Source organism: Pteropus medius, unplaced genomic scaffold, assembly GCF_902729225.1.
Source record: "Pteropus medius unplaced genomic scaffold, Ma_sr-lr_union100, whole genome shotgun sequence".
In the NCBI taxonomy this organism is placed as follows: Eukaryota; Metazoa; Chordata; class Mammalia; order Chiroptera; family Pteropodidae; genus Pteropus; species Pteropus medius.
This window is the reverse complement of record NW_024351647.1, coordinates 7,162,689-7,173,885: the sequence shown is the minus strand read 5'-3', so window position 1 is coordinate 7,173,885 and position 11,197 is coordinate 7,162,689. Positions and strand designations below refer to the sequence as shown.

At 37.0% G+C, this 11,197-nt stretch overlaps 1 protein-coding gene across 1 annotated transcript; it reads left to right on the top strand.

Moving 5' to 3' along the window:
* Positions 1–1,171: 1,171 nt before the first annotated feature.
* LOC120587149 (olfactory receptor 4F15-like) lies at positions 1,172–2,101 on the top strand. The gene has a single exon (XM_039843825.1). It carries the CDS (start codon positions 1,172–1,174, stop codon positions 2,099–2,101), a length of 930 nt encoding a protein of 309 aa, XP_039699759.1.
* The last annotated feature ends 9,096 nt before the right edge of the window (positions 2,102–11,197 follow it).

The window sequence follows — 11,197 nt, the reverse complement described above, 5'->3', positions numbered from 1 at the left end:
CATAAGGCTTTTCAGTCTTTAAGACGAAAAAACTATATAGACCTGAAATAAGAACTGTCAGTGGCAATGAAGAGGAGGAAACAAAACTGAAAAATACTCAAGAGATATAATTTTCCATCTGGGATGAAATGTGAAGGAGGAGACAAAGGTGCCACATAGGTCCTGGATTGGGCCTCTGAGAGAATAGTCATGATATTTCTTAAAGTATTTAAAAGGTGATAAAATCATGAATTCAGCCTTGAACACTTTAACTTTGAGGAGCTTGAGCGATTTCCATTTATATATTACAGTATAGTTTTGAATATACTATATAGTGAAAAGTTGAGGTGAAGAAAAAGGTTGATTGATGAGTTCAGATTCTAGAGAATACTTGGAGGTGCTGGCCTTGAAGAGTATAGAGCAGTGATTAGGATCATGCATTCTGAAGTCCTACATCTCTGAATACATGTCTTGGCTTTGCCGTGTGATTATTATAATTGATTACTAATTATTATAGTTATATTTACTAATCTTTACTCTCTGATATATAATATTTTATTTTATTTTTAGTTTGTTATTAATCTAATCAATGTTATATATCTGAAACTAATAGAATATAAAATTTTTTTTAAGTGGTCACGGACCAAAGATTATATCATGTCATGACCCAAGTATTATAAATATTATATCCTGAGCACCTGAGTTCCATTTAAATTTTAAAAGCTCTAAGTAGGGAGTGATATGATATATTCAAGTACTTTTGTCCTAGTGATCTCTATAAGCCCAGTGAAGCAAGAAAATATTAATGGGCTAACAGGTAAGAGATTATCAAATTTGTGACAGAAGAGATGACATTAATTTAGTATGAGAACACTTAGGGCAGTGGTTAGGAAAATGATACAGAAATCTTTAAGAAAATTAAAGAAGAGGTTTAACAATGGGATGAAAATTAAAGTAACCCTCTTTTGTCTCTATCTGAAAAATTTAGTCAAATTTTTTTTCCTCAGTCCCTTTATACAAAAAATTTGTTGCTACTCTTATTACTTCCAAATTTTCTATTTTTCTCCTCTTAATCAATTATATGTAACTTAATTATCAAGGTAAACAAGGAACTGATGTTTATGCCAGTAATACTATTCTTTTTCATTTTTATCCTCAGGTCACTTGAAAATCAACTCTTCTGTCCCAGTCAATGGATAGACTAAATGACTCCGTGGCCACTGAATTTCTATTATTGGCCCTTTCTTGTTCTCGGGAGAAAAAGCTTTTTCTCATCTTGATATGTTCTTTTCTCTATATAGGGGTCATCTTCGGAAACCTTTTTATTTTATTTTTAGTAATTTTTGATTCTCACTTCCATTCTCTTATGTACTTCTTGCTGGCCAACCTGTCCCTCATTGACATGGGCCTTTCCTCTACAACAGTCCCCAAGATAATTACAGATCTTATACATGAATACCAACTAATTTCTTTCCAAAGTTGCATGATACAGTTATGCTTCATTCATATCATAGAAGGAGTGGAGATGGTGTTACTCATAGCCATGGCATTTGACAGATGCACAGTAATCTATAAGCCTCTTCACTACTTGAAAATTATGAACCCGAAAATATGTGTTTTATTTGTAATCACTGGCTGGGTAACTGGGTTAATCCATGCTATGTCTCAGTTTTTATTTGTTAAAAACTTGCCTTTCTGTGGGCCTAATAAAGTTGGCAGCTTTTATTGTGACTTTCCTAAGATTATAAAACTTGCATGCACAAATGGAGACAAGCCTGAGTTTATTGTCACTGCCAACAGTGGCTTCATGACTATGGCCACCTTCTTCTTACTAATCTTTTCATTTTTATTCATTTTGGTTACTGTCTGGAAACATTCTTCAGGAGACTTGTCCAAGGCATTTGTCATTTTGTCATCTCATATTACTGTGGTTTTTTTGTTTTTTACTCCATTTGTGATTTTCTGGCCTTCTCCTCCACCATCACTTGATAAAAACTTGTTTGTCATTGACTTTGCTATCACCCCTTTCTTGAATCCTGCTATCTACACATTAAGGAATGAAGACATAAAGGTAACAATAAAAAGATTGTACAAAAAAATATCTTATTCCAGATTTTGTTGACCATATCATCTTTGGACCTTTAAAACTGTATACTGAACTGCACGCTAGCCCATCTCCACTTAGGCACTTCAAATTCAGCATATCCAGAACAAATCCATCATCTGCCATCCTAAACTTGTTAATACTTCATCTGTGCTGTATAAGACCATTATCATTACCATCAAGGTTTGGGCACCCACGTATGCCTCTGAAAGTTCAAACAGTTAACAGTGGCTATAGCTAGAACTTCCTTAACAAGAAGAGACCATGTTAAAAGAACCCTTAGAATGACTTCATCTTTACCATTCAAAATATTTCATCCATGGACCCACCGTACAAGAAAGAACCCCTAGAAATACTTCATCCTTGCCATTTGCAACTACTTCATTCATGGGTCCATTGTGCAAGCACCGGAGTGGCTGAGAAAGGTAATTAACTCTGCTTTTTAACATGATTCTTGAACTATTATAAGATAAGAAACATAAAAAGTACATATGTGTTTCTTCCTGCTTTCTTCTGGCTAAAAGAGCAATTATATCACATTTCAATATGACCTATGTGTAATTTATCACTATCCGTTTTAAGTGACAATCCCACAGTTGCGTAAAAATTACAAAACTGACCCATACTTGTGAGAAAAAATATCATGGATTAGAGTTATTAAAAAATATCATGGATTAGAGTTATTAAAGTGCTAGATTGATTGTTATTTTTCCTTTCTTTAAACACATAAAATAAATGTTAAACCATATGGTTTGGAATGGAGAAAACAAATGAAATATTAGCTCCAGTAGTCTGTACTGTTGAATGTACACTCATCATAATAAAGACACAACGATTAGAATAGTAAAGAGATCTGAGTTTTATCATACAATAAAAGTGGATTCTCAAAACAAAGGTGAATAAATCCATATAATTATAAATAATTAAGCATTTAAACAAACAAAAATTGGGTTCTTTACACACACATACAAATAAATGATACATTTCAAAAATAAGTTAGCGTGATCAAAATACTTTAAAATTGCATACGAAGCAACTTTTAAAAATAGATGAAATGTATATAATTGTAGCACAAAGTATACAATTTTAAGCAAGGCAGAACAAACAGAAAACATGGAGAAAAAGACTATATTTTACCACATTAACTTTCAATTTGTAAAAAAAAAAAAAAAAAAAAAAAAAAGACTTCCAGTTTCTGGTTCCACATGTGAGGAGCTTGGAAATTGTTACTCATCCTAACAACAAGTAAAAAGCTGAACAGACTGAAAAGTCAACAACTCTTCTTAGATAGAAAAGAGATGAGATGTCACAGGGCAAACTGATGCCCCCAAGATTAGAGAGACAGACAGGCAAATACAGGTCACTGTGGCTTATTTGAGCAGAGACAGAAAGAAACTGAACTATCATTGACAAATCCCTGGGGCTCAGGGCACACCACTCTGAGAGTTAAAAATATTCCAGAGGAATCCAGTCATAGGGGGTCCTACCAATACTATGGGATTTAGTTCCAGGAGCTTGACCAGATTGCCATAGTAAATATCTGAAAAAAAAATCCCCTTGGGTTTCTGGCAGAGGGAGGGGAAAAGGAGCCGTTTTGAAATATACCAGAGCACTCTGCCATGTTAACAAGCCCTGCCCTCAAGGGAAACTAGTTAGCCAGAACCTAATCTATTGAAGTATTATCAGAGCCTAGCTGACCTGAGAAAGGGAAATATCCAACTCCAGGCAGCGTTAGTCTTCATATGGGAGAAAAGAAATACCTAACTCCAGCTCACTCTAGCCATCCTAGGGGGAAAAACTGAAACATTTTTTTAAGTTCACTGTACAGTGGCACAAGCTCAATAAAAGACTGAGACTTAATCATAGAACTATAGAACACTTCCTTCCATCCAGAACTCACCATCGCATTCCCAAAAGCCTATTTACAGCAGTTTCTTCTACTCAATAAATCACATCCGGATACCAAGAAAAAATACAAGGCATACCATAATTTGAAGAGAAAGAGCAAGCATCAGAACAAGACATAGCAGGGATGTTGAAATTATCAGACTGGGAATTTAAAACAACTATGATAAATAAATAAATAAAACAACTATGATTAATATGCTAAGAGCTCTAATAGATAAAGCAAGTAGCATGCAAGAAAAGATGAGCAATGTAAGCAGAGAGATGGAAATCATAAGAAAGAACCAAAAAGAAATGTTAGAGATCAAAAATACTTTAACAAAAATGAATAATGCCTTTGATGGGCTTATCAGTAGATTAGATGTGAATGTCTTATCAGTAGATTAGACATAGATGATATATCAATCGTATCCTCAAAAACCAAATAGCAGAGAGAACAAAAAATGAAAACAAACAGAAAAGAATATCTAAGAATGTAATGACATCTGTAGACTATTTCATCCAACAACTACAAAACACAAATTCTTCTCAAGCTCACATTGAGTATTCACCAAGATAGGCCACATTTTCGGCCTTAAAATACACCGTAACAGATTTAAATGAATAGAAATCATGCAATATCTCCTCTCAGTCTACAGTGGAATTAAACTAGATAGACATAAATAACAGAAAGATAACTGGAAATGCCGCGGTCCAGCCACGACAGGATCCAGGGGGCCCCGAAGGTGGGCAAGGTGTCGGCACGGGAGACAGTCGACTACACAACTCAGAGGCGGTGTGACACTGTTCCGTTTTATTGTGATTTGAGTACAACTTTTATACTTTTTATTTTGGCATTTGATTATACTTTGTTGTTAAGGTAGCAGGGAGTTAAATTTCTGTGGTTAGGCGAAGCAGAAAAATCTTATAGAGTATATTATTATTAATGTTCATGATTAACTAGTACATTTTTCTCTCAATCATTAGAACAGAACTACCTGATGGAACAATCTAAACTTTTAATTCTTATATCTATTACGTAAGATACAGTTTGATTTAAGTAAAGGTGATAGATAGATGTATTCATAACAGCAAGCATTGGCTTGTGGGCAGACATTGATCTTCTTTCTGCCTGAAGAAATCTTTTAAATGCTATTTGATTTATGCTATATCTAAAGTTCAAGCTGAACCTTTCTCATAGCTGTTCAAAAGTTTCCTTGGTGCAGCAATGAGGAAAATATTTATAAAAATCAGTTTTACAAAGCTGCTTTCATAAGCTAAGTTTCTGTTCCTTTGTTTTTTAAGCACCAAGGAGATCCTGACCTAGCTAGCCTTTCTATGAAACTTAAACTACTATAAGGCACATGAATTCTATCTTTATTCACTATATGTATACTATCTTTATTATAAGCTTCTGTATAAGGCAAAGGAAGATCAGGTAATCTTTTCATACTGTTAGCCCCCCTAGGTGGATACCAGAGTTTTCTATTTATCCACTAGGCCACAAAAGGAGGCCCTTCTATAGGAGGCACAGGCTTATGAGTAAATTTCTTATCCTTTACTAATTTTTCTACTAACTGCGTGGGAACAGGAGTATAAACTGGTTCTAGTAATTTAGCTTGTTATAATTTATTCATAATATCTTTAAGAGGCGCGTCAAAAGGAATTTCCCTTAATAATTGTTCAAATAAAGGGTTTACGCATTCTGGACACGTCAGGGTAACTAGAGCTGATTCCATACGCGGGGAATTTACTATGTTTTCCTCAGAGCCAATTTTGAGGAAATCCATTTGTATAGCGTTTACACTTACTAGAATTTGTGCTTCCCAAATTCCCCCTATTAATAGGATCATTTCTAAGAAACCAATTATCCCTAAACACATGCCACGTCCTCGTTCTTGACGATGCATTCCTTGAAGCCTCTGTCCCCATCTCCAGACCTTGTCACGCAGTAGGGTAGAAAGAGGACGCAGCATGGAAAACCCCAAAAAACATAGATAGTAAACAACACATTTCTAAATAATACATAAGTCAATGCAGAAATCTCGAGAAATTTAAAAATATTTTGAGTAAAATGATAATTAAAACACTTATCGAGAATTTGTGTGATACAACAAAAGCAGTGCTTAGAGGGAAATTTGTAGCATTGAATGCATATATTACAAAAGACATATATAAAATCAAAAATCTAAGTTCCCCTTAGTAAACTGAAAACAGAAGAGTTATTTAAACTTAAAGCAATCAGAAGAAATAAACTAGAGCAGAAATCGATGAAATTGAAAACAGAGAATCAATAGAGAAAATCAATGAAACCAAAAGCTGTTTCTTTGAAAAGATCAATACAATCAATAAACCTCTAGCAAACTAAGAAAAAGGGAGAGGAGAGAAATTGCTAATATCAGAAATGAAAAAGAGCCGATCGCCACAGATCTCATGAACATTAAAAGCATGACAAACGAATACTATGAACAACTTTATGCTTACAAATTTGATAATCTAGATGAAATGGACAGGGTTCTTCAAAAACACAATCTACCAAAACTCATATAAAAATAAACAGATCATCTGAATAGACTTATATCTCTTTTTAAATTGAATTAATAATTAATAATCTATCAAAACAGAAAGCTCCAGGCCATATGAGTTTACCGGTGAATTCCTCCAAACATTTACAAAACGACAATTCTCTACAATCTTTTTCAAAGAATAGAAGGAGAGAGAATACTTACTAATTTATTCTATGACACTAGCATTACCCTAATATTAAACCAAAGACATTACAAGAAAAGGAAACTACTGATCCATATTTCTAATGAGCATAAATGCAAAAATTTTCAAAAGAATATTAGCAAATCGAATCCAAAAGAGTATTTAAAATGTTATACACAACAATCAAATGAAATTGATCTCAGGTAGTCAAAACTGGTTCAACATTCAAAATCAACTGATGTAATCCATCATATCAACAAGCTAAAGAAGAAATATGACATGATCATATCTGCATAAATACTTCATGCAAAGTATTTGACAAAATTTAATGCCCATTCCTGATTTAAAAATCTCAGTAAACTAGGACAGAGGGAAACTTTCTCAACTTGATAAAGACTATTGACAAAAAATCCTACAACTGACATCATAATTAATGGTGAGAAGCTCAAAGCTTTCCCATTAATATCAGATACAAACCAAAAATATCTCCTCTCATCACTCCTTTTCAACATTGTACAAAGGTCTTGTCAATGCAAAAGGCAAGAAAAGGAAATAAAAGGTATACAGATTGAGAAGACATAAAACTGTTTCTATTTGCAGATGTCATGATCATCTATGTAGAAAATCTGAAAGTATTAAAAAAAAAAAAAAACCTCCTAGAACTGAGAAGCAATTATAGCAGGTTGCAAGACACAAGGTTAATATATAAAAGTCAGTTGCTTTCCTATAGACCAACAATGAACAAATGGAATATGAAATTAAAAATAAATTACCAGGAAAGACGGCAGACTAGGTAAAAGCGGGGTGTGGGTATTCCCAGGTCTGCATTGAAATTACAACCAAATTATAAAATAATCAATGTGAAAAATCACCTAAAATCCAGCTGATCGAAACACCTATATCTGATAATATAAAGGAGCCACATTGAAGCCGGTAGGAGGGGCAAATTTGAGAATCAGGCTGGACCTGCACCTGTTTCTTTGAAAAGATCTGGAAGGGAGAGAGAGGCTGCAGAGGCTCCCCTGAAGAAGAAGAAGTCCTGGCCTCATTCTGGAGCTCCCCAGCCCAGGGTCCCAGCCATGGGAAGAGGAGACTCCAATAACTTTGACTGTAAAAACCAAAGGGGATTTCCACCATCTGGGTGAGACAGAAGGAGACTGAAACCCTAGACACCCCTTTGAAGGACCCACGCACAGGCTTTCTGAACTGCTGACACTCACCCAGGACACCGGAGGTGAGTCAGAGTCTTGCTTGGGATTCGTACTAAGAAAGTCTGCATTACCTGGCGCCACAATGAGGGCTGAACAGGCAGTCACCAGTGCACCTTAGTCTGGCCCCCCTACTGGGCAACCTACAGACCAAGCCAGCTTGACTGCGCAGACCCCTCACACAGGGCTGGTTAGGAAGCACTAATTTGAGATCAACCAGCCCTACCCAACCTACAGATTGCCTGGGGCTTTTGTTTCTGGTTGGCTGCCTCACACTGAGCCCTTTCAGAGCCAAGCATTCACAGCTGGCAGCCAGTTCTGTGAAAGCACATTTCCGAGATAGAATCAGGCAGATTGTATTGATCTGATTGCCATTGTCTCCCTGAAACCCTGCCTCACCCTACCTACAAATTGCCCCAGGTGGCCCATTGACAGTGAACTGCCACAGCCCTGCCCCTCCCCACAGAGTCTCCCAATTCGCATAGGTAACAAATTTTGGCCGGCACAAGGCAGGCACTGCATGGAAATCAGTTGCAGGCTGATTTCTGTAAGAGCTAGAATATTATGTCCAGGGAGCTCAGGGGTCTATAGGACCTCCCCAGATGGCAGCTTGTCTCACTGTGATCTGTGACTACCCCAGGAACACCTGGGCACAGAAGTGGCAGCAAAACTGAGGCTGTATTGGCCGGATGGCCCTCAGGGTCTCCCTGAGCCCCTGCTCTATCCAATACACAAAGTACCCACCACATGCTGATAGGCAGCTGCCCCTGCCCTGGGATAGCGCATTCGGGCAGAGGTGGGCAGCGGCTGACCTTGCTATAATTGGAAACTTGTACAGGGAGCCACAGAGGCAATGCTGACATGTAAACTGACACTAAAGTGGCAGGAGAAATTTACTCAATAGACCCAGGAGACTCTCAGGGTCCCTGCGCCACCCAACACTCCTCACCCAGAGGCTTTTCCAGTTTCAGAGACTCACAAGCAACTGACAGGCAGTGTCAGGCCTTGAGGAGCAATGGTCCCTCTGCTAAATTGCCATGGTCAGGAATGGGAGATAACTGACCACTGCCTACAGTGTTGTCACTTCCACTTACCTATAGATCCAGCATAGGCAACAACCATCTGTGGATCGCTTTGTCATTCTCACCAAGTAGCAGCGGCTGACCTTGGCCTACTGGGGATCCCCTCCCAAGGGACCACAAAACCAATGCATCCAGAGGCTGGCACCAGACCACAGCAGAGCAAACTCTGACTAGCCCCATTAGCGGTACACACAAAGGGTGGTTGCAACAAGTACACAAGCCTGCTAGGGCAAATCCCACTCAGTGGGGTCAGCCTCTACATAGCAACTCTTATCCTGTGGATGCAGCCAATTTCCACAATTAGCCTGAGCGTTATCTCATCCACTGATCTGCTAACAACAATAAAGCCCTGGCAACAACAGAAGATCACACAAAACCCACAAAAAGATCACATCCAGAGCCCCCGGCATAGGGGATCAGGCAGAGTGCACCACTGGGCCACACAGGACACCTGCCACATTAGGCCATCTGGCCAAGGCTGAGAGACAAAACAAATATTCCTGACACATAGACACGAACATAGAGAGGCTAATAAAATGAGAAAACAAAGAAACATGCCACAAATTTTAAAAAAAGAGAAAACTCCAGAAAAAAGCTAAATGAAATGGAGGCATGCAAGCTACCAGAGACAGAGTTCAAAATAATGGTTATAAGGATGCTCAATGAACTTATGAAGAGAATGGATGAGCACAATGAGAACATCAACAGAGAGATAGTAAGCATAAAAAAGGACATAGAAACCATAAAAAAGAACCAGACAGAAATGAAGAATACAATAACTGAAATGAAGAATACGTGAGAAGAATTCAACAGTAGACTGGACGAAGCAGAAGACTGAATCAGTGAACTGGAAGACAAGGTAGCTGAATACACCCAATCAGAACAACAAAAAGAAAAAAAGAATTTTAAAAAATGAGGATAGTTTAAGAGACCTCTGGGACAATATGAAGGGTAAAAATATCCAGATCATAGGAGTACCTGAAGAAGAAGAGAGAGAGCAAGTGATTGAGAATCTATTTGAAGAAATAATGACAGAAAACTTCTCTAACTTGGCAAAGGAATTAGACATACAAGTTCAGGAAGCATGAAGAGTCCCAAACAAGAGGAATTCAAACAGACCCACATCAAGAAACATGATAATTAAAATGCCAAAAGTCAAAGACAAAGAGAGAATCTTATAAGGAGCAAGAGAAAGAAAGCTAGCTACTTATAAGGGTACCCCATAAGAATGTCTCCTGATTTTTCAATGGAAACTTTGCAGGCCAGCTGGAACTGGCAGTAAATATTCAAAGTCATGAAAAACAAGAAACTACAACCACAAATACTCTACCTAGCAAGGCTTTTGATTAAAATGGAAGGTGAAATAAAGAGCTTTCCAGAGAGGAAAAAGCTTAAGGAATTCATCACCAACAAGCCAGCATTACAAGAAATGTTAAAGGAACTTCTGTAAAAAGAGAAGGGGTGAAAAAAAATAGAAATAACAAATACGAATAATAAAATGGCAATAACTATGTACCTATCAGTAATCATTTTAAATATAAACAGATTAAATGCTCCAATCAAGAAACATAGGGTAGCCAAATGGATAATAAAACAAGATCCATGCATATGCTGTCTACAAGAGACCCACTTCAGATCAAATGACACTCACAGACTGAAAGTAAAAGGGTAGAAAAAGATAGTTCATGCAAATGGAAATGAAAAAAAAAACAGGGTAACGATACTCATATCAGATAAAATAGACTTTAAAACAAAGGCAATAGTAAGAGACAAAGAAGGGATCAATGAACCAAAGGCACATAACCCTAGTAAACATATACACACCCAACATAGGAGCAGCTACATACATAAAGCGATTATTGACTGATAAAAAAGGTGAGATCAACAGTAATACACTCATAGTAGGAGACTTTAACACCCCTTTGACACCAATGGACAGATCTTCCAGGCAAAAATCAACAAGGAAACAATGGGGCTAAAAGATACACTAGACTAGTTGGGTTTAATAGATATTTTCAGAGCATTTTACCCCAAAGCAGCAAAATATACATTCTTCTCAAGTGCACATGGAACATTTTCTAGGCTATTCCATATGTTAGGCCACAAAACAAGTCTCAATAAATTTAAGAAGATTGAAATCATATCAACTGTCTTCTCTGATCACAATGGTATGAAAATAGGAATCGACTATGTGAAAAAAATGGAAAATACACAGACTCATGGAGGCTAAA

Excerpts from the sequence above, each read along its gene's own strand:
- LOC120587149 (XM_039843825.1), top strand. The coding sequence starts at position 1,172 with ATGGATAGACTAAATGACTCCGTGGCCACTGAATTTCTATTATTGGCC.